General features: G+C 44.5%; 1 protein-coding gene across 1 annotated transcript; it reads left to right on the forward strand.

Annotated features, from left to right (window-relative positions):
• The first annotated feature begins 2486 nt into the window (after window positions 1-2486).
• On the forward strand, window positions 2487-20035 carry LOC142074852 (transmembrane protein 267-like). Its single transcript, XM_075135758.1, has 2 exons — window positions 2487-2870; window positions 19700-20035. Exons 1-2 carry the CDS (start codon window positions 2547-2549, stop codon window positions 20033-20035), a joined length of 660 nt encoding a protein of 219 aa, XP_074991859.1. The 5' UTR covers window positions 2487-2546.
• The last annotated feature ends 4724 nt before the right edge of the window (window positions 20036-24759 follow it).

Consider the following 24759-nt stretch of genomic DNA (forward strand, 5'->3'; position numbering starts at 1 on the left):
GTTTGGTTGTTGTCCAGGTCACTATAAACCACCTCCAGCACGCCTAGTTCTCTCAGGTACTGGATACCTCTCTCCATAGTGGTCCATTTGCCTAGGCGATATATAACATCTTCCTTGAAGGGATACCTTTCCTTCACACCTGACAGCAGTCGCCTCCAGAGGCTGAGGACCTGTGTCCCTTTTCCAATCGCTTTGTCAATGCCTCCTTCCCTAGCAAGGGATCCCAGCTGTTTGGCCTCCTTCCCCTCTAATTCCAGGCTACTGGCCCCATTATCCCAGCATCGGAGCAGCCAGGTAACAATATGCTCGCCTGGACGACGGCTGAAATCTTTCCGCATATCTCGCAGCTCACTCAGGGATAGGGATCGGGTGGTTTCCGTCTCGTTTATGAGTTCTTCCTCTTCCTCCTCCTCTCCTCGTGATGGCCCTGGTCTTTCATCATCCCTTTCTAAACGACCTGATCTCCGCTTCCAAGATTTCCTCTTCTGTACAGGGGCAACGGATACCAGCAAGGGTTGGTCCTCTGGTTCAGCTGTAGTGCCTGTTGCTGGGGTTTGGGTAGCTGCAGTGCTTTTCATGGGGGCTGGAGTAACTGTAGTGCCTGTTGCCCGATTTTGAGTGGCTGCAGTGCCTGTTGCAGGGGTTGGAGAAGCTACGGTGACTGTTGCCGGGGTTTGAGTAGCCACAGGGGTTGTCATGGGGGTTGGAGTAGCTGCAGTGCCTGTCGTGGGGTTTTGAGTAGCCACCGTGTCTGTAGCCGCCCCCGAGACTCGCCGCTCCGCCCGCCCCGATGAGGCACCGCTGCTTGCCCTCCCTCTTTTCTTGTTCCTGAGGGTTGATCTCTGGACAGTATTCCTGAATAGTTGTTTAACCCTAAACAAGGCCTGAACCACATTCAGGAGACATAGCAATATGAACATGCTTGTTTGAACATCCCAAGGATATTCAAAATTCTCAGGGAATATTGTGGACATCTTCGTGAAGAGGATAGAAGAAAAAGGAGTTTCTGACGATATGGAAGGGAAGATGAACAAGTGGGAGAGAGTGTCCCATCCTGTCTCCCCCTTAAATTCATTCTCCGAGGAGAAGCAAGTGCAATTACCAATAATTTCTAAGAGGTGGTTCCCGAGGTACAGAAATGACGGCAGTGCCGAGTACAGATACCAGATTAGACTTACGACCAACGATTTTATCACCTCATAAAACAGCAGCAAAATGATAATCTTGGCCCAGTTCCGACTGATGATAAACAGCACAAAAGGGAACACATACTGCAAGCAAGGTATTACATGACCCAACATTGAGAGCCAGCCCCACAACTTTGACAGCCAATACATCAACATTGTGACCAATCAATATAATGGATGCTTATAACAATTTTGCCTTAACACACTTTGGTCAGATCTATCGTTATCTCAACCCTTCGAGCCCCACGTTGGGCGCCAAAAAGGACTGTCGTGGTTTAACCTGGCAGGCAGCCAAATACCACGCAGCCGCTCACTCACTCCCCCCGCCCCCCAGTGGGACGGGGAGAGAATCGGAAGGGTAAGAGTGAGAAAAACTCGTGGGTTGAGATAAAGACAGTTTAATAGAACAGGAAAGGGAGAATAATGATAATAAATAATGATAGAATATACAAAATGAGTGATGCACAATGCAATTGCTCACCACCCGCGCTGACCGATAACCAAGTAGCGATCGGTACTTCCTGGATCACGCCTACCGTTCATATACTGAGCATGACGTCACATGGTATGGAATACCCCATTAGCCAGCTAGACTGGCTGTCCTGATTATGTTCCCTCCCATCTCGTGTACCTAGCTCAGTCAGTAGGCACGGGAGCTGTCCTTGGACTAGGAGGGCACTTAGCAACAACTGAAAACATCGGTGTGTTATCAACATTCTTCTCGTACTAAATGCAAAACACAGCACTAGGAAGAAATTTAACCCTATCCCAGCCGAAACCAGGACATCAACTTTTCAAAAGTAAAATGACTGGGATTAGTTAATTTTCTTTTTTTCTGCAAAAAGAGCTGTTATGAAGGTAATGTGGCACATAGTAGACAACTCCTAAAAGTAACAGTAGAGTTTGCTACTGGAGCACATACTAAGGAAAAGCATATGTATCTTTTCTCTGTAAGGAGTTAGTTTTGGTTACTTCTGCTTGACTGAACGGTTGTTGTCTTTGTGTGTATGATAAATAGCCAAGATATTTTAGCGGTTCTGGTTTTCTTAATGCTTATTCTACGTGCCAGTCTCCAAGATAAACAAGGAGTTGCTCAGAGAGGGGTACCAGGGTGATAATACATAGTATGCAAATGAAAGAGGTGTTTTGGGATTATAGATTAGAAACTCAGTTTTAACAGTTGTTGCATAGAAAGATTTGGGGTTTTTTTATGCTCAGTTGTAGCTGTGATAAATGCTTTGTGCTGATGGATTTTTTTCTTTAATATTTTTTTTTCTGTTCTCTGACATTTACAGAAAAACTGACGATACAAAGGAGAATGCACAGTGTATATCCTGATGACATTTTGTGTGCTGTGACATGGTTTTTGCCATGGCATCTGAGACTGAAAAGGCCCATGCTCTTCTCCAAACTTTCAGCACAGCTTCAGTTATTTCTAGTCTAGGTTTCGGAATATTCTGCTTTGTAGCAGACAGACTTCTGCAGTTTTCCTTCATTCAGCAAAATGACTGGCTCCGAGCCTTTTCTGATAATGCAGTGCATGGTATACTAGGAATGTGGTCCTGGGCAATAGTGATTGGACTCAGGAAGAAAAGTGATTGTACTGAAGTCACTCTGGCTGGCTTCCTTGCCTCTGTCATTGATGTGGACCACTTCTTTCTTGCTGGCTCCCTGTCATTAAAGGTAAGTCAATAGATCAGTGATTGCTTATTTTTTTTTTCATCACTGTTTACTTTATTGTTCTTCTACCATATCCTAAAAAAAAAAAAATTCCAATGATACTTTAATTAGATACATTTTTTAAAGATATATGGGAATTATATTTTTATACAGTTGTTATGATTTTTTTAAAAGCCCTAAAATATATTTTATATCCACTGTTAAGTTCTGCCTCTTACAAGGCTCTGAAAAAGAGTTCTGAAAGCCCTTGTACATGATGTCCTATGCGTATCACACATTTTCTTTGTTATCCAAGTGAAACAGTTAAGTGCTGCCATGCACACTTTGTGTATAAAGTGGGTCATTCCATTTCTTTTTACAATAAGGATAGAAATATCTAGAAAGTAGATCATCCAGCTGCTGTTTTGTTTCATTCAGTCTTACTGAGAAGTAGTACATTTGGTTTTAGCCAACCCTAAATATTTCTCCCACAAACAAGCTGTATATGAGCTGTTCACCTTTAAAAAGGCAGTCTGAGTTTGTCCTTAAATATAGTTGGCTGTTGTGGTGGGTTGACCCTGGCTGGATGCCAGGTGCCCACCAAAGCCGCTCTATCACTCCCCTCCTCAGCTGGACAGGGGAGAGAAAATATAACAAAAGGCTCGTGAGTCGAGATGAGGACAGGGAGAGATCACTCACCAGTTACCATCACGGGCAAAACAGACTCGACTCAGGGAAATTAGTTTATTGCCAATCAAATCAGAGTAGGGTAATGAGAAATAAAAACTAAATCTTAAAACACCTTCCCCCCATCCCTCCCTTCTTCCCGGGCTCAACTTCACTCCCAATTTTTCTCTACCTCCTCCCCCCGAGCGGCACAGGGGGACAGGGAATGGGGGTTGCGGTCAGTTCATCACATGTTGTCTCTGCTGCTCCTTCCTCCTCAGGGGGAGGACTCCTCACACTCTTCCCCTGAGCAGTGTGGGGTCCTTCCCACAGGAGACAGTCTTCCACGAACTTCTCCAACATGGGTCCTTCCCACAGGCTGCAGTTCCTCACAAACTGCTCCAACATGGGTCCCTTCCACAGGGTGCAGTCCTTCAGGAACAGACTGCTCCAGCGTGGGTCCCCCATGGGGTCACAAGTCCTGCCAGCAAACCTGCTCCAGCATGGGCTCCTCTCTCTCCACGGGTCCACAGGTCCTGCCAGGAGCCTGCTCTAGCACGGGCTTCCCACGGGGTCACAGCCTCCTTCAGGCACATCCACCTGCTCTGGTGTGGGGTCCTCCATAGGCTGCAGGGGGACAGCCTGCCTCACCATGGTCTTCACCACGGGCTGCAGGGGAATCTCTGCTCTGGCGCCTGGAGCACCTCCTCCCCCTCCTTCTTCACTGACCTTGGTGTCTGCAGAGTTGTTTCTCTCACGCATTCTCACTCCTCTCTTCGGCTGCCGTTGCTCATGGTTTTTTGGTATTTTTTTTCCCCCTTCTTAAATATGTTATCACAGAGGCACTACCACTGTTGCTGATTGGCTTGGCCTTGGCCAGCGGCGGGTCCATCTTGGAGCCGGCTGGTATTGGCTCTATTGGACATGGGGGAAGCTTCTAGCAGCTTCTCACAGAAGCCACCCCTGTAGCCCCCCCTGCTGCCAAAACCTTGCCACACAAACCCAATACAGGTGTAAAAAAAAAAAAAAATCAAGTGTCAAACTTTTTAATGGAAAGAAAAAAGTGAATTGGCTCCTGTTAAGGAATATATGTGATCATCATCCATTTGCAGAACTGCTTGTTAGGACAGAGTTTCTCAGTAGGATTAGTACTATCAGATTATGGCATTCTTTTTCAGTGGTTCTCCAGTGTTTTAGGTGTATCCTGTTCCCGCTCCTCCATTCACACACATACATATATCCCTGTCGTCTTGCCTGCTCCAAACATACATACCCAGCTTTCCTTGACCACAACAGTCTGTTCTGTATACTCTCCAAAACATTTGCACCTTCCGCAAGCTCCATCTGTGCCAGCCCCAGCCATAATTCTCTTAACACTGCCCTCCAGATCTCATATCTCAGGCAGACACTCCTCGCCCTCAGCTGGCTTCTGGTCCCCATAGCTAGAGCCCTGCTACTCTGCTTGTTATCAGGAATTTGCTCTGCTCAGCAACACAAGTCCTCACAGTTTGATTATGCTGGTGTTGCTAGCATACATATACATACATGCTACTTACTCTCCCCTCCCCAAAAATGTACACCTCCACCTACAGATTGACCTGCTGTTGTTGCACAGAAGGGGAAGATACCAGCCTTTATTTATTCAACCAGAGCATAGCTTAGTAGTTTGACCATCTTGCCTTCTTACTTCTCCCCCAGTTTGCTCAGAGTAGTGTTACACTCTTCATGTGGATGACAGAGGAAATAATAACTCCTAGGAAGGAAGGAGGTAGAGGGAAAATTGACGTTCTTTGTAATCCTTTAATTAAAGAACAACAATACAAAATGGTTTATCAATTTTTTTAAAAAAATATGTAGGAGACGGATAAATGCAAGAAGCATTATTGGTTATAGTTGAGATGTAAAAATCAGACTTCTGATGGGAAAATAGTTTTTGTTTACCTACAGTATCACTATTTGTTGTAGGTAAAAGTTTTCCTATTTGTGTGTTTGGTAGACCTTTTAATATGATCAGTTTCCCCCTTATTTGTCTTTGACAAAGAGGGCATTTTCACAGAATCACAGAGTGGTTGTGGTTGGAGGGGTCCTCTGGAGGTCCTTTTCTCCAACCCCCTGCTCAAGCACATTCACCTGGAGCTGGTTGCTCATGACCATGTCCAGACAACTTTTGAATATCTCCAAGGAGGGAGACTCTACATCTCTGGGCAACCTATTCCCATGCTCAGTCACCCTCACAGTAAAAAAGTGTTTCCTTACATTCAGGAGGAACCTCCTGTGTTTCAGTCTGTGCCCGTTGCCTCTTGCCTTGTCAGGGGACACCAATGGAAAGAGCCTGGCTCTGTCATCTTTACACTCTCCCTTCAGATATTTGTACACCTTGATGAGATCCCCCCTGAGCCTTCTCTTCTCTAGGCTAAACAGTCCCAGCTCTCTCAGTCCCTTCATCATCTTAGTGGCCCTTCTCTGGACTCTATCTCCAGTAGCTCCATGTCTCTCTTGTACTGGGGAGCCCAGAACTGGACTCGGCGCACCAGAGGTGGCCTCACCAGTGCTGAGTAGAGGGGAAGGATCACCTCCCTTGACCTGCTGGCAACATTCCTCCTAGTGCAGCCCAGGATACCACTGGCCGCCTTTGCCACAAGGGCACATTGCTGGCTCATATTGAACTTGTTGTCCACCAGGACCCCCAGGTCATTTTCTGCAAAGCTGCTTTCCATCCAGTTGGCCTCCAGCATGTACTGGTGCCCGGGGTTGTTCCTAGGTAGTCCCTAGTTCTCCCCTTTTCTGTACTTTTTGTGTATATGGAAATAGTGTAAAATTATAAAACCACATAAAGAAAAGGAAAGTTATTTTGGTTGATTAATGGGTCCTATAATATTAACATTTTGGTATAGCATTTAAATCTATAATTATTCTCATGTATGTTTTCTTATTTGAAAATCAGTAAATGCAAGTAATGAATGACTACTTATTAAAAAGTATTGTTAAAATATTCTTGTTACTTTTTCTTGCATTTGAGATTATCACCAGTATTTTTTTCTTAATTATGACCACTAGATGACACATTTCACCAATGTTTGTTTAGAAAGTTGAGTATTGTATTGTATCATAGAATTGGGAAGTGACCTGTCTCTTTACTGTCTTCAGTGAGGCAAGGTTAAATATGCTTACACTTTCCATGATGGAGAACGTTTGTAGCCTATCCCTAGTATCCCAAACAAAGTAAATTATTGCAATTTAATGCATTAAATTGTTCCTGTGTTTTTTCAATTCCCGAGCAGCTAGAAATTGTTTTTCTAATATCTAGCCTAAGTTATCGTTGTTGACAGTTAGATCTTGTTTTCTTATTCTTTAAGGCTTCTCTGCGAAAGACAGTTGATTGCTGTGCTGTCTCCAAAAATGTTTTACAAATTAGAAATAAAAGATCTGCAGGTAGAAAAATAGCCCTTTAGTAGCCAAACTTACATAGCTGAGGTGAGGAGAAGGCAAGATGCCCAAAGGCTCTTTTATAGTCATTTGCCTACTTATCTCCTCCCCCTTCCATATGTTAATTGGGCTAATAAAGGATGTTTACCTGTAAACCATATCCTGTGTAGGTCTCTAGACCCTTACAGCAGTAACAGTGTTACTCTTACAACTTGAAAAAACATTATGCTTTACAAAAAGTCTCTTCTTGACTAAATAACTCTCAAGAAAAGGCTGAAGGGCCTGGATTTATGTTTTCTAAAGCTCTTACTATTTTTCTGGTCTCCTCTGGATTGCCTTTTGCCTAAATTATCTTTAAAGGGTCCTGTCCCAAACTGTGTATAGTATTTTAGGTGAGACTTCATTTGAGCCAAATAGCATAAATTAATTCCTTTTAATGTCACATGCAAACAACACTTCTGTCTTTTTAAAAAGAAAAAAAATCTGTTACAGCTTTTATGTCTTCTTGCAATGCCATCAGAGTCTTTTTAGTTTGTGATATAATGTAATCCCCATAAACTTTTCTGCTGTGTTGTTGCCTGGCTAGCTAGACCTGATTATAATATGTGATTTCGCTTTCCTCACCTTAATATGATGCACCTTTCAGTTTCATGTCATAATTTCAGGCTGTTGCCTATGTAATTTATTACTTCATGGGATACTTTTTTACTACTTATTTGTTACTTCCGGTCCCATTCTTCCTCTTTAAATTGCAGGATCGAGAGTAACTGATTTAAGAGGCTACAATGTTTATTGCTTATGCAACACATTACTAAGTAACTAATAAATTAAGAAATCTAATTACCTAACCATACCACTATTACTAATTTGTAACAGTGGTATTTTTCACATTACTATATACAATTATCTATAAAGCTCTTCATCATCACTCTTAAATTTGATGACAGGTTACTTTTTTGAAGTAACCCTTCTGGCAGTACAAGGCAGTATTGCCATCTACCTCCAGTTGCTACCTTCACACTTCTCCAGTCATCTACTCCTGTTCCGGCTGATACAGCTTGCTGCTTGGCCTATTTGGCTATTGGGCTGTTTTTCACGGTTTCATCATTATTTTTCTGGAGTGTTCAGGGTAAATAGTCACCTGTGGTATTTATATGTTTACTCTGATAAATACTTGTGTACCAAGTAGCATGTGATCTGCCCTTTTGCCCACATTATTTTTTGCAACAAGTATAAAGTCCACAAAGACTTTGCTACTTGGATTTTGTAGTTCTTTGTATTCCAGGTAGTTTTTACTGCGTATTATGTGCACACAAATGTAGAATAATCTAAGAATCAGTGTTTGAAGAATCTGTCTCATTGACTAGCTCTAAAGATGAAAGTTACTGCAGCCTGCCATCACATTCAGCATTGCTGATAAACAAGAGCAGCATGATGGGCTAAATGTGATACAGGTATGACTTCAATGAGAAGTGTTCCCCAGGATTGTAGCTCAAACACTCATGTTGCGGAACAGATGCGCAGAAATTGCTAGCTTGCTACTTAAGATTCACCAGCTTCTAAAAGTGTTAAGAATGCAATTGGCGGCTGTCCCGATCCGATGTCGGGAATGTCCCGATCCGAAGTCGGGGGAGGTTTCGATATGATCCCAAGAGCGAGATTAAGACACAAAACGAGATCAAATGCCGTATACCCAAAACAGCAACTTTTAATATCAAAAGTAGAAAATTAGTAGCGATAGGATAGAATAGAGTAAAAAGACAGAAGTCAAGCAGGTATTCAGGATAGATTTGCAAGAATAGTCCCCACCATGGATCCGTGGCGTCCCGGGGGTCCAAGTCTCTCGGTGTTCCGGCGGTGGGCGGTCGCTCCGGGGTCCGCGGTGTTTCGGCGGGGTCGGCAATCGCACTGGGGTCCTCTTGGCAGTCCCTTTTATTCTCGTTCGAGGGCTGCAGTTTCCATGGCAACGACATGTCTCCGCATTCCTGAGTCTTGACTGTCCAAGCACGTGCCAGCCGGAGATCTTTCACACCTTACTAGCCGGAGATCTCTGTGGCCTTGCAGCCATTCTTATCATATTCAGCAGCCAAAGGAATCCTCGCCCAGATCTTTCACGCCTTGCAGCTGATCTTATCATATTCAGCAGCCAAAGGAACCCTCGCCCAGATAAGCAGTCTTTGAGACAAAAGTTCTATAATTCAGTCTTTCACACCACCCCGTGGCTCAAAGATTGCTTCAGGACCCATGGCGGTTTTGAGAAAGATAGTTATGTAGAAAAGGCTAGAAAAGAGCAATTCATACAATCCGCACTACTGACGGCATGGTTCGACGCACAGCGCGTATTTGTTTAACACCATCAGGTGAAATGGTGGTTACAAATTGCATATTGGTTACAACACGTTGAATTAACTGTATAAAACATGGAATAATGCATGGCAAGAACAATAACATGGCAAAACTACATAACAAATAAAATAAAACTCGCTTAACCCATGGGCCGCCTGGGAGCCAGGAAAACAAGTCAACATCCCAGCCTTTCCATGTCTGGACAGGAACATGGGCCAATTTTCGTATTCCTGCGGTAATTTGTTTAACAATTTTACCACTGTCATCAATTTTTAAGCAACAGTTGGAATCATTCAGTTTACCACAGACACCCCCTTCTTCGGCTAGCAGGTAATCGAGAACCATGCGGTGTTGGAATATCGCTGTTCGCATTTGCGTAGCCTGGTCTGCTAATAGATCCAGGGCACGGGCCGTCTCGTTAGTAATAATTTCTAGGACAGCTTGTAGCCGGATGATGCGGTTTAAATTATAGATAGGTTCTCGAGCACCGCTAATCCACTCGTTGGGGTTCCAGGTGGCAGGTCCATAATGCTGGATTATACGCTGAGGGGTCCACTCATCTTTACCCCAGGTTTGACCACTTCCACCTGTTATAGAGGTATCAATGGACCGCCGATATCGATTGAGATCATCATATAACTTAACACCCAAACCGTCACCTTCATCCTCTGGGAGCAAAAAGAACAAGGGGCGAATTAGCCCCACATAACACACCCCAGTCCAATTTTTGGGCAATTGCTTGTATGCATGCTGTCCACAGATCCAATAATGACCTTTCATTGCCCAGGCACCATTTTCAAACAGACCTGTGGGGGTTCGTGGTAATTGGAAATATGTGGTATTGTCTGCTCCGAGTGGATGGTTTAACAGTATGGGTATGTTGTTGCCAGGTATCTTGTAAATGGAACAGGACCAAGCACCGATATCATTACGCCAGGAACATTTTTCAGCAACACCGGTAATACTTTTTGTGCGATTGATCGGAGACCAATAGGAAGGAAACATTTTCCGGTGTCCGGTCTCATTCACCCAGGCCCATCCCAGCTCGCGAGGTACAAAAGGCTCATTATTGTAGTTAAGCGTTGTCTTACAGCCCTCAATGAAGCAATGGTTTCCATATGTATAGGTCCAATTACATTTGCTATTTCCTACAAAAACACCACCCTCCTGTGTTCGATTTAGACAATATTCACCTCGGGTCGGGTATTGTATCGTCCAAGGTTGCGTATCCTCGCTCCAATAGGAATCATTTTTGATCTCACTGTAATTACTCACTAACCATTTAGGAGAAAGGGGGATGGAAGTCCAGGGCCAACTTTCTAAACCCAAGGGTCCTCCACATACCCAACAATTGGTAAGGTTAAAGGTATCAGCTACTTGTTGACCTAAAACAATAAATTCATTTTGCCATGACACGTCGAAAAGGGGGGCACAGAAGCCTCCCCAAACACCAAACACAGTAAAAATAATTAACCAAAACATTATTTTCAATGATATAACAAAACCATTCAGGTGATCCTTGGCTTCAGTTATTTCTTCTGGTTGGCTTCAGAGTCTCCACCTGAAAAAGAAAAGAAAGCAGACTCGGTTCGTTTTAAGGAACCGGACAGATCGTTATTAGAAAGATGGAACAATCCACCTCGTGTTAATCTTGTGTTCTTTCCCACGAGCATCTTTCGCCTTCCAGGCATGCTTATTTACTGGGGTTTCCAGTACCAGGGGTACAGCTCCTACAGTAGGGAGTTCAACCAAAACTGGTTGGCCGGGAAAATGTGATGGGTTTTTAAGATGATCAGGGCCGTATGGGGCTGGTATAATGGTTGGGGCCTTCGGACAAAATGCAGTAATTTTCGGGCACCCATTTATGCCCCAACGACTGTTGACACTAGTCACTGCGTCCCACAGCCGTTCGGCCCAGCCTGGCTTGTGTGGTTTAAGGAAGCGCTTCAGCAAGCCATTTGTTCTTTCCACAATCCCATTTGCCTGTGGGTAATACGGAGTATGAAATACCCATGAAATTCCCTCCTGAATTGCCCAGTCTTGGACTACTCTGGCAATAAAGTGGGAGCCATTATCTGATTGAATTGATTGCGGTTTGGGGAAGGTACCAAACCACTCCTTCAGAGCTTTTACCGTGTTTTCCCCCGTTGCTCTAGCAAATGCTTTGGTCTGGACTAGCCCCGACACTATCTCTACTCCAACCAACACATAATTCTTACCTTCTGATTTCCGGAAAGGGCCGATGTAGTCCACCTGCCAGGCCTCCCATAGGCCTTTCCCCTCCCTCAAGTGGAGGGGGTCATCCTCCAGGGGATGTCTTTCTAAGCGGGTACGACATTGTTCGCAAGCGGACACACAAGTCTTACATTCTTCCCTGGTAACTGGCCAACCTCGGGCTTGGGCCTCGCAATAGAGGTCCTTAACCCCTGAGTGTTTCCTTTTTACATGTAGCCATTCTAGCAACCGTTCCCAATCTTCAGTTATTTGGGTGTTCTGCAGGGGAGCCAATCGGGCTAGTTCATCAGCTTTGCCATTCCACTGGCTTGCAGGAGTATCATCTTGTTGGTGGGAAGCCACCCAGCCCACTGCAAATTTTCCTTGCCTAGCAATAGTTAGAATGTCTTGCCATTTCTCCTTCTGCCACACAGGTATCCTATTGACTTCCCACTCGTTCTGTTCCCAAAACGGAAGCCATTCAGTACAGCCTTTAAATACAGCGTAGGAATCAGTATAAATATAGGCAGGAGAAGCAGATTGGGCCTGATGTTGAAAAACACTCCATACTGCAACTAGTTCCCCTACTTGAGCACTACCTTCCCCTTCAGTAATTATTTGTTCATTAATGTCTACACGGAGTGCCACGGCTCGATATTTCCAGGTTTTTCCTTCCCGCTTGGAAGACACATCAGTAAACCAAACATTCTGTAACTGCCCGGAAAATGGAGGGGCCACTTGTATTACGGGAGGGAACTCACTCATTTCCCTATCCGGGCCCATCTCCTCCTGAATGGTTAACATCTTTGTGGCTCCCTCGGATACCGTGAAGATGTCGCAGTAATGTTCTATCTGGGCATACCATTTTCGAACAGAAGCTCTCTGGGCCACCCCGTCAGGGGGTGGAGTTCCTGCCAAAACTGTTTTAATCACTTTAAATGGGCCTCTGAGCACTATTGGTTGTTGTCGGATAGTTCGTTCAGCCTCTCTCAAGGCTAAACTGACCACAAACAAACCCTTTTCCCAAGCTGTATATCTTTTTTCAGCATCTTTAAAACTGCGAGAATAGAATCCGATAGGTCGAGTGGGTCCTTTGGGGCCCTTTTGCCACAAATGTATCGATAGCCCAGTTTTGGCAAATCCCCATTCGATATGGACTGGGTCTGTAGGGTGAATAGGACCCAGAGCTTGATGGGCAGTTGCTTCAAACACCAACAACTGCAATGCCTCTTCATGGGGCTCAGTCCATTCCCACTGTGCCCCTTTTCGCAACAAGTCATGCAGGGGTCTTGCAATAATTGAAAAATCAGGAATGTGTTTTCTCCAAAACACAAGCAGCCCCAGCACATGCTGTAAGTCCTTTTTTGACTCTGGCATCTTAATCTGATCTAGCGAGGAGAGGGTGTCAGGTGGGATACATGTCATTCCTCCCTTCCACCAGATCCCTAAAAACTTTACTTCACTCGAGGGTGTTTGTGTTTTCTCAGGCGGAATCTTCAGTCCCAAACTTTCCAGATGGGAAATTATATTATCTTGGGTTGTCTGAACCCTTTCTACCTTATCCCCTCCCACAAGTATATCATCGATATATTGGTAAACACTGACCTCCTCCTCTACCTGGATTTTTTCCAGCTCCTGCACCAATGCATGGTGGGCTAATGTTGGGGAATGCTTGTATCCCTGTGGGAGTCGGGTGAAAGTGAATTGCTGACCTTCCCAAGTAAAAGCAAAACGGTCTTGGTCCTCAGATTGTAGGGGGACCATGAAAAACATGTCCTTAACATCCACCGTCGCCATGATCGGGTGGGCTCGTTCCTGGATTGTAGCTATAAGCTCAGCAATATTCGGTACTGCGGCTGTCAATGGACCGGTGTTTGCATTAAGTCTACGATAATCCACAGTTAGTCTCCACTTGCCATTGGGTTTTCGTACTGGCCACACTGGGGAGTTAAAAGGGGAGTGGGTCGGAACCACGATGCCCTGTCCCTTTAAGTCCTCTAACACAGGTGTTATTCCCTCTCTGGCCCCCAAGGGTATCGGGTAAGGTTTAACATTCGTAAGCTTCGAAGGGGGAAGTGGCGGCGCAGCTTGTAGCAGTCGAATGTCTATTGTTGGAGAGCCAAACGACCACTGTCTCCCTTTATTATCAATCCAGGTCCTCCCTTTCAGGACATCAAGTCCCAGGAGGTTGAGTGGAAAATCTCCCACAACCATTGTTACCGTGGTAGCAATATCTTCTCCCGGCAATCGTAGGCTGACCATTGCTAACGCCTGTGGTTGAACATTGCCAAATGCATCTGCTACAAACAGTCTCTGTTTAGAAAATTTAACCCCACAGCTAGTAGCATCTTTTGTTTTAATAGCCGAAATTTGAGCCCCAGTATCTACCAAAAACGTGACCGGGACTTGTTTTGGACCCACAACACCTGTAATTAGTAAATCACCCTGGCCGTTCTCGGTGAGCTGTCTGATGTACATCCAGCCTTCGCCCCCCCCGCTCACCATCAGAGGACGAAGCATCTAGTTTCCCGCCGAATATCGGGGGACATTTGTTTCTGATAAGTCAATTAAAGAGGGTGCACTCGGGGTTATATTTTTAGAACCCGTGTCTTTATCTGCCGATTTATCGGGCCATTCAGACACCAGTTTTTCTAACTTGTCAGTCGGCAATCCATCCATTAAGTCACGTGGGATCCCCTTTTGCCATCCCTTTGCCCACAGACTGCTGCGCTTATTTGGGATGTCCCTCCCTCCAGGTGGTTTAGAGAGGGGTGTTTTTCCATCGCCCTCAGGGCGTGGAACCATTTTTACTTCAGTTCGCCTCAGGCCTCTAGAGTCTGTTTTAGTGGCTGGAAGGTTTACAGGGCCATACTTGCGCCCATAATTGATCAATTCTTGGGCGACCTCCCCCCAAGTCCACATCTTCCTATCCGGGGACCGGCAGTGCCGGTCCGGTGTAAGTCCTTCTAAAGCAGCTGCAACTCTTTCGCCCTGAGGTATTGCTTGTATTTTCCCCTGTAACTGTATACCAATCGGCTTTAAGGAATCGGGAAGTCCCCTTATAAGGGGAGTCATTCGCTCAGGATTTACAGGCATCATCATCGGGGACTCCTGCCTAGGCTCCAACTTCCGATCATACATCATCTGCAAGCAAGCTGCCTTATGCACACTTTCCACCAACTGATCAACAGTCCCCGTGATTGCAAGGGGATCCCCCCTCTCCAAGGGGTTCAATCCCCCCCCCCAATAGGCTGCCCGCTGGGTTAAAGACCAAGGGGCGCGGTAATTCCCGGTAGTTAAAAATACTCCCGGTCCCCAATACCCCTCCGCCTCCTTTTCACTTAACAAAATCTGATCCCCCCCAGATAACGACACTCTCCACACATACTCCGTCTCCGACTCCCTAGGGGTTCGGCCAAAATCCTTTTTTAGCTTCGCCAATTCAGTGGCAGTATAGGGGACCTCCTTGGTTGTAACCTGGGGGAACTGATCCTCCTCATCATCATAAATATACTCGGTCTTAACCAAGGGTCGCAGCGAGGGCGGTTCCAATTTCTCTACTTTTTCTCTTGCTGCCTGCAAGTCGTTAAAAGGGTAACCAGTTTCCGATCTTGGGGGTATTTCCTCATGGGCAGTGCCCGCAAGGAGTTGCTCCTTAAGAGCAATCTGCAGATATTTCACCTGGTCTCTCTCTCCTTCAAGCTGTTCCTTTAATTCCGCCACTTGCCCCTGAAGGGACCGAACGAGGTTTTGGAGGGATTCAACAATTAGGGATTCCTCAACGCGACAACGTTCTCTCGCCTCTACAGCAGTGGCTAAACTGGCACCAAGAACAGCACAAACAATCGCTTTTCCTCTTCCAGATCTCACTCTCGCATCCTTTTGCAAAGCACTCGTCCGATCAACCACACTCTGCAAATTATACCAATTTCCCTGAGCCCAATCCATTCCGGGTACAGAGGGTCGTGCATTATGTTTCTCCAAAAACTCAAACAAAACTTCTCTCCCCGAAGGGACAGTTTTAGTATCACTCATCTTTATACAAAGCGGGGAAGCGGTCATCTCAGGAAGGCAGCGCGCAAGTTTCAAACACAAACCCGCCCCCCTTCACTCTCCTGAGAGGTTTCACGTATTTGCAAAACAAAGCGGGGAAGCAGTCTTCTCAGGAAGGCAGCACGTAAGTTACAAACACAGCCCTGCACCCCTTTACTCTCCCGAGAGGTCTCACGTATTTTAGAAAACAAAACAGCACGTAAGTTTTAAACACAGACAAAGCGGGGAAGCGGTCGTCTCAGGAAGGCAGCACGTAAATTTCAAACACAGCAAACACAGACCCGCACCCCTTACTTTCCTGAGAGGTCTCACGTATTTGGGAAATAGTACGGCACTCTCGTCTCAAGGGATCCTGTCCGTGACGCCAATTTAATGTCCCGATCCGATGTCGGGAATGTCCCGATCCGAAGTCGGGGGAGGTTTCGATATGATCCCAAGAGCGAGATTAAGACACAAAACGAGATCAAATGCCGTATACCCAAAACAGCAACTTTTAATATCAAAAGTAGAAAATTAGTAGCGATAGGATAGAATAGAGTAAAAAGACAGAAGTCAAGCAGGTATTCAGGATAGATTTGCAAGAATAGTCCCCACCATGGATCCGTGGCGTCCCGGGGGTCCAAGTCTCTCGGTGTTCCGGCGGTGGGCGGTCGCTCCGGGGTCCGCGGTGTTTCGGCGGGGTCGGCAATCGCACTGGGGTCCTCTTGGCAGTCCCTTTTATTCTCGTTCGAGGGCTGCAGTTTCCATGGCAACGACATGTCTCCGCATTCCTGAGTCTTGACTGTCCAAGCACGTGCCAGCCGGAGATCTTTCACACCTTACTAGCCGGAGATCTCTGTGGCCTTGCAGCCATTCTTATCATATTCAGCAGCCAAAGGAATCCTCGCCCAGATCTTTCACGCCTTGCAGCTGATCTTATCATATTCAGCAGCCAAAGGAACCCTCGCCCAGATCTTTCACACCTTGCAGCTGATCTTATCATATTCAGCAGCCAAAGGAACCCTCGCCCAGATAAGCAGTCTTTGAGACAAAAGTTCTATAATTCAGTCTTTCACAGCGGCAAACAAGATTGTACCGGCAAATGTACATAACAGAGCTGGTTAATGTGCCACTGCTGACCAACCTGGGCTGCACAGGAGCATTTCTGGAATTGGAGAATAAGCTTTGCGCATACACAATGAATTTAACATTGAATTTACAGATCTGGACTCAGCCTCAAAACTAAGGACTTCAGGCTTGTGAAGCATCACAGAATATGAGTGAGGGAGCCCACGTTGTTACATAAATTCCTTGCTGTCCCCTTGAGCATTAAAGCAAAGAGTTTGCTTGGGTTCTACTGGATGCAATTGTTGTCTCCTGTCTCCAGCTGCTCGTTGTAGTGTGTGAGAGGGGCTGGAGGAGCAGGAACTTCAAGAAGATCTTGCACCTGATTGAACGTTTAGGCAAATGGAAAAGATCATTTGTGTTGTGAATAAATTTTGTTTGCAACTGCAGCCTGATCTCTTTCATGGTAGACGTCTCCCTAAATCTACCCAAACCATGATGATCTTTTTCCAGGAGGTTTAAGGCAGAAAAGACTTGTGCTTTTTTTTTTTTTTTAAGATCTGGTGATTTCTAAGGGCGAACAAATTTGCCTGTTAGGAGAAAGAGTATAACAGCTTATATTGCCAAATAGAACTACGTGTCTGTCTCTTGGGCTTGGCAACTCAAGGATGTAAATGTTCCTCTAGTTACAGAACGTAAAAGAGAAAACAGACTATTCTTCTCTCAGAACTTGGGCAACAGCATTTCAGAAGCCTGATGACTGTACTGCAATTACAAAATAGGGTTTTCTCTTGCTAAAATTGAGCACTCAGGTTTGCTGTATGAACAACCCTGCCATCTAAAATTCTGTATGAAAAATTTTCAAGCATTATCTCCCCAAAACTGGATAAAGATCAGCACTAATACTGATAGATTGCATAAGTAATCAACATTCAAATTCTCCTTACTCACTGTGTTGCTGTTGGCACCTAACCTCCATAGGGCAGAGGGAAAAGAATCATTTGGACTTTGCCACTGAAGGCTTCACTGATTTTTTTTTTTTTCAAAGTGCAGAAATAGTGGCCAGTCAATAGGATATCTGCCAAAATGTATCACCATCCAGGGTGGTTTTTCAAAAATAGGCTAGTATGAACGTTTTAGGCTCTTGCTGACAGTAACAAAAATCTGACTATCTTTGTAGGGTAGGTGATAAACAATTTCACCATCACAAGATTTTTCTATTTTAATCTGTGAACAATCTGCTTGTATGAAACAGAAATGAAGTTGCAGAAAATACACCCTTTGCACTAACTTAAAGGAGTTGGGTCTGTACCATTACAGTTAAAAGTTGTTGAGATGATTTGTGAACTTTTTAATCTTGTCACCTGATTGAGAGAGTCATGGACAAGCATGTGGTGGGAAGCTAATAGAGCAAAGCTTTCTGCAAGCCTTTTACCGTTGGCTTTGGTTTAGGGCACAGACTGTTATATTCCAAGGTAGTCCATAACTTCCCATCTCTGTATTTCTTGGCTAAGGCTACATCAAAGTTTCCTTACAGAGAAGACAGGGTTCCAAGCAGTTGTCTAAATTATTCATGAGAACTCAATTAAGCTATTCCAGAGTCCCATAGTTGCAGGTACTGTAGCTGATGAATCCTGCAACAATTAACACAACCGAAGCATTAATGGGTTACTGGCTTGTGTCTTGTAGTGATGTTTGTTTGCTTTCTGCAGTAGATGAAGTGAGGGATATGTTCAACATAAGTCAGATGCACCATCATGTGCAAAGAGTATGTTTCTGGGGCCTGTTACAGTCTTTCCAAATGTTCACCAGTATCTGAATTGAGCCAATTAATATTACATCAGCAAATTGTAGTTATGCTTATGGAACAGAAGATACTGAGGACTAGGCTGATCAATCTCTGGAAAGCTGTGAAGGAAATAGGGTTAAATGAGCAAAAAATTAATGACTTCTGGAGAGCTAGAAGGAGAGAAGATTGAAAGGTTACTACTATTGGAGAATCTTTGCTGCTGATTACAGTCATGCTGATGAAACTGGTGAATGTTAGTTACTAGGCATTGGCAACTAGAGTTTGCTGAGGGGCTCACCCTGCTTTGACTGCTAGTCATGCCTCTCATTTTTCACCAGTATAGATCTTTTAGTAACGTGCTATCATTTCTTCTGTGCTTACAGAAACAAGAATCTACTTATTTGTTGCTTAAACAAGTTCGCTGAAATCAAAACACATTTTTTTTTTTAAACTATCTTTGAGTTTGTGGAGATAGTTCTAGCTATTGCTAGTAAGTACATCCAGAATATTTTCTCAAGTATGTATATTAAATTGATAATTATCACTTCTTAAAATGGCTAAATTTAATCTCCTTTGTAGTGAGGACTCTCACTAGCTAGACGTTCACCTTTATTAAGCCCAAATATCAGGCTTTCAACTGAGTTAACATTAGGCAAAGTTGTTAATATAAAACCCCCAATCACAAATGACTCGGATGTTAGCTTCTGAATGTGTCTTTTCCCTGTCCAATTTTGTTGTATTGGAAATTACTGCTCTGTATTGGATATTGTCGCACTAAAATAACTTCACAGGTGTATTATGCATATACATTATACATTATAATAGTATTATACAGGATGTATTTTTGAAAAGAAATTCCATTAAAGCATATTAAATATTTCAAGTAAAGCATATTAAATATTTCAAGTATATTGTATGATTGTTTTCCTTTTTAATTATCTTGAAATTAAATACATATAATCAGTGCAGCATACTATACACATTCCTGTATACCACATGACTATATGACAAATAGCATACCTCATCCCTCTCCCTCCCTGTTTTGCCATTGGTACTGCTTAGTAGGACGCATGATTCATATCATACAATAGAGAAAAGCCTGTCCCAGCACCCTAAGCCCTACTACTACCAGGGCAGCACACAGCTCTCATACATCTAAATAGTCATATTGTTGATTTTGATCAGTTGCAGTGGAAAGGAACAGTATGTTTTTCTTTGCACTTCCGCTTTGATAATACACCTGTAAACATCCATGGAACATTTATTTTCTTGTCACAATTGTAGCCATTGCCAATTATATTTTTCTTTTCTGCAGGCTGCTCTTACTCTTCCACCGAGACCACTTCTTCATTGTTCTGCTGTGATTCCTGTTGTGGCTCTGACATTAAAGTTTATTATGCACCTTTTCAGGCTTAAGGACTCATGGTGCTTTCTTCCCTGGATGTTGTTCATATCCTGGACTTCTCATCATGTCCATGACGGGATTCGTCATGGCCTCTGGATCTGCCCGTTTGGAAAAACTTCTCCTTTGCCATATTGGCTGTATGTGGCAATTACAGCATCTTTACCTCATCTATGTTCATTTATTATGTATTTAACAGGCACTAGAGAATTAATGTCTATAAAACACGGAATCCACATTGATGTATAAGGATGATGGATCTTAAGTTGTTTATATTAGCACTTGAAATAAGCTGTCTGTTTATCACTGAAGTGGTTTCCTTATGTTCCCTACAACTTCCAAGTTAGGCATTTTAAGCCTGTGGAGCCAGTTACAGCTCCTGTGTCAATTCTTTGTGGTCATAGAAACCTATTTCATGAATGGTAATAATTTCATATCTATTGTCCTGGTTTCGGCTGGGATAGGGTTAAATTTCTTCCTAGTGCTGTGTTTTGGATTTAGTATGAGGAGAATGTTGATAACACACTGATGTTTTCAGTTGTTGCTAAGTGCCCTCCTAGTCCAAGGACAGCTCCCGTGCCTACTGACTGAGCTAGGTACACAAGATGGGAGGGAACATAATCAAGACAGCCAGTCCAGCTGGCTAATGGGGTATTCCATCCCATGTGACGTCATGCTCAGTATATGAACGGTAGGCGTGATCCAGGAAGTACCGATTGCTACTTGGTTATCGGTCAGCGCGGGTGGTGAGCAATTGCATTGTGCATCACTCATTTTGTATATTCTATCATTATTATTATTATTTTCCCTTTTTTCTGTTCTATTAAACTGTCTTTATCTCAACCCACGAGTTTTTCTCACTCTTACCCTTCCGATTCTCTCCCCGTCCCACTGTGGGGGTTGGGGGGAGTGAGTGAGCGGCTGCGTGGTATTTGGCTGCCTGCCAGGTTAAACCACGACATCTATGCATTCCCCTTGTGAAATATGTGGTCTTCCATTATAGTTCATGCATAGCTAGCTGATTTATAAAGTACTTAGTCTCTCTGTAGTACTTACATTACATTTTACTGTCATGGTGCCATTCATCTGATCACCATTCACTTTGGATTTGTATTCTGCCTTTAGATAATACATTTCATCTAGATAGCATTTGTATAGCGCTTCAAAAATGTAAAGTACTATATAAATGCTAAGTATTAGTGAGAATTAAGTAGTTTATGGCACTTCTAAAAAACATCAATTAGCCTTTTGAATGTATTTATTTGTTTTCCTGCTGAACTCTTGTATTTAACTGTTTTAAAAGAAATGCTGTTTGTATTTCACAATGTGCAACTGCATATCTGCACCTCTTTGAACGCTGCTATAATATAGTGTTTCTACTAAATACTATTCCTCTATAGTTGCTTGATACTCAATTTGCAGACAATTACTAGCTATTATTTGTGGATAGAAAGGAGAAGACAGTTTGGTTACAGTCTTATGTGCATTGACCAAATTGTTTAATTTTTAAAAATATACTAATTATGAATACTATTTAATTTGGAACTAAGGAATTTTAGTAAATATTTAAGGATTGTGTAAAGGCAAACTAACTTATTACAGAAAAATATAAGCTTTAGGGAACAGTCAGGAAGATAAAATTGCTCAAAATGTAAGTTTGCTTAAAGGCCTTACTACTGTACTCATAAACAGCATTTTCCATTAGGTGCAATATCATCCTTATTATTATTATGAAATAAAATGCAAATAAATTCCCTAAGGAAAAATATGATTATGTTGCAGGTTCATAATGTAGTAATTTGCACTCTGGACTATACAAAGTAACAGTTTTCATTTACGGAAATTTCTCAGATGAAGTCCCAAAGTAAAAATTAAGCTCTTGTGTAGTTTACACTGTACAAGCTAAGAAATGTCTATTAATAACTGTTTTGTTAATTTTTTATTCATTGAACTCCATTGCCCATTAAGAACATGGGGCCTTAATTATTCCAGTTTCTGATGAATAGCGCATGATTCATGGATAACCTGTGCAATAGCGTCCATGGTCAAGTCCCCCCCTTGATCACGAGCCCATCTATATGTTGCGTCTCTTCCTTGATGGCCTGAGGTGTCATGGGCCCACCAAGCTATAAATAATTCACCCTTATGTTGCCAGTCCAGATCCACCTGAGCCACTTCAATCTTAGCAGCCTGGTCCACCTGCTGGTTGTTTTGATGTTCTTCAGGGGCCCGACTCTTGGGTACGTGAGCATCTACGTGACGTACTTTTACAGCCAGGTTCTCTACCCGGGCAGCAATATCTTGACACAGTGAGGCAGCCCAGATGGGTTTACCTCTGCGCTGCCAGTTGTTCTGCTTCCACTGCTGCAACCACCCCCACAGGGCATTTGCCACCATCCATGAGTCAGTATAAAGATAAAGTACTGGCCATTTTTCTCGTTCAGCAATGTCCAAGGCCAGCTGGATGGCTTTCACCTCTGCCAACTGGCTCGACTCACCTTCTCCTTCAGCAGTTTCTGCCACTTGTCATATAGGAATCCATACAGCAGCTTTCCATCTCTGATGCTTTTCCACAAGGCAACAGGACCCATCAGTGAACAGGGCATATTGCTTCTCGTTTTCTGGTAGTTTGTTATACAGTGGGGCCTCTTCAGCACGTGTCACCTCCTCCTCTGGGGATATTCCAAAATCTTTGCCTTCTGGCCAGTTCGTGATCACCTCCAAGATTCCTGGGCGACTGGGGTTTCCTATTCGGGCCCGTTGTGTGATCAGTGCGACCCACTTACTCCACGTAGCATCGGTTGCATGATGTGTAGAGGGGACCCTCCCTTTGAACATCCAGCCCAGCACCAGCAGTCGGGGTGCCAGGAGGAGCTGTGCTTCAGTACCAACCATTTCCGAAGCAGCTCGAACCCCTTCATATGCTGCCAATATCTCCTTCTCAGTTGGAGTGTAGCGGGCCTCAGATCCTCTGTATCCCCGACTCCAGAACCCTAAGGGTCGACCTCGAGTCTCCCCTGGTGCTTTCTGCCAGAGGCTCCAGGTAGGGCCATTCTCCCCGGCTGCGGTGTAGAGCACATTCTTTACGTATTGTCCTGCCCGGGATACCCCAAGGGCTACTGCCTGAACTATCTCCCGTTTAATTTGTTCAAAGGCTTGTTGTTGCTCCGGGCCCCATTTGAAGTTGTTCTTCTTCCTGGTCACTTGATAGAGAGGGCTTATGATCTGACTGTAATCTGGAATATGCATTCTCCAAAAACCCACAACGCCTAAGAAAGCTTGTGTTTCCCTTTTGCTAGTTGGTGGGGACATGGCTGTTATTTTGTTGATCACATCCATTGGGATCTGACGACGTCCATCTTGCCATTTTATTCCTAAGAACTGGATCTCCTGTGCAGGTCCCTTGACCTTACTTTGTTTCATGGCAAAACCGGCCTTCAGAAGGATTTGGACTATTTTCTTCCCTTTCTCAAAAACTTCTTCTGCTGTGCTGCCCCATACAATGATGTCATCAATGTACTGCAGGTGCTCTGGAGCCTCACCCTGTTCCAGTGCGTTGTGGATCAGTCCATGGCAAATGGTAGGGCTGTGTTTCCACCCCTGGGGCAGTCGGTTCCAGGTGTACTGGACGCCCCTCCATGTGAAAGCAAACTGTGGCCTGCACTCTGCTGCCAAAGGGATGGAGAAGAATGCATTAGCGATGTCAATTGTGGCATACCACTTGGCTGCCTTTGACTCCAGTTCATATTGGAGTTCTAGCATGTCCGGCACGGCAGCACTCAGTGGCGGCGTGACTTCGTTCAGGCCACGGTAGTCTACTGTTAGTCTCCACTCTCCATTAGCCTGTCGCACTGGCCATATGGGACTGTTGAAGGGTGAGCGAGTCTTGCTGATCACTTCTTGGCTCTCCAGTCTACAAATCAACTTATGGATGGGAATCAGGGAGTCTCGGTTGGTGCGATATTGTCTCCGGTGCACCGTTGTGGTAGCGATTGGTACCTGTTGTTCTTTGACCCTCAGCAACCCCACAACAGAAGGGTCCTCTGAGAGACCAGGCAAGGTGGACAGCTGTTTAGTTTCCTCCATCTCCAGAGCAGCTCTACCAAAAGCCCACCGGTACCCTTTTGGGTCCTTGAAATACCCTCTCCTGAGGTAGTCTATGCCAAGGATGCACGGAGCCTCTGGGCCAGTCACAATGGGGTGCTTCTGCCACTCATTCCCGGTTAGGCTCACTTCGGCCTCCAATACAGTTAACTCTTGGGATCCCCCTGTCACTCCAGAAATACAAATGGGTTCTGACCCCTTATAGCTTGATGGCATCAGGGTACACTGTGCACCGGTGTCTACTAGAGCCTTATACTCCTGTGGGTCTGATGTGCCAGGCCATCGAATCCACACAGTCCAGTAAACCCGGTTGTCCCTTTCCTCCACCTGGCTGGAGGCAGGGACCCTCTAGTCCTTGTCGTAGTATTTGTTACTCACTTCTTGCAAACCTGAGTCAAGAATTCCTTCGTTACAATCCAAAGTAAGATCAGCCCTTCTACTCTGTCTGGGGAACTGTTCACTGGAAACTGGACTGTCGTGAGACAGGTTTTTCCTGAAAACTGGAGCAGCATGTTTCCTGGGAGAACCCCCTTGTGTGATTGTTTTTCCTTGCAACTCACGTACCCGTGCCTCTAGGGTCAAGGTAGGTTTTCCATCCCACTGCCTCATGTCCTCTCTGTGGTCACGCAGGTAAAACCACAGGGTGCCCCGCGGTGTGTACTTTCTATATCCTCTCTCTTGAGGAGAAAAACGCTGACTCTTAATGGCTGAGATACTGGTCCGTACAGGTCGAGAATAGGACATATCCTCCTTGAGTTGCTGGACCTCCTGGGACAGTTTTTCCACAGCCGAGACAAGGGAGGAGGAGGCAGTTTCTTCATATTCCCAGAGTCTGCCAACCACGTCATCCACCGTTGGTGCTTCTTCCT

This window comes from Calonectris borealis, chromosome W (genome assembly GCF_964195595.1).
Source record: "Calonectris borealis chromosome W, bCalBor7.hap1.2, whole genome shotgun sequence".
Classification (NCBI taxonomy): Eukaryota; Metazoa; Chordata; class Aves; order Procellariiformes; family Procellariidae; genus Calonectris; species Calonectris borealis.

Bases quoted from the DNA above. Each gene is read 5' to 3' on its own strand.
- LOC142074852 (XM_075135758.1), top strand. From the start codon at position 2,547: ATGGTTTTTGCCATGGCATCTGAGACTGAAAAGGCCCATGCTCTTCTC. The intron at 2,871-19,699 runs GTAAGTCAATAG...TCTTTTCTGCAG, and splicing joins CTGGCTCCCTGTCATTAAAG to GCTGCTCTTACTCTTCCACC.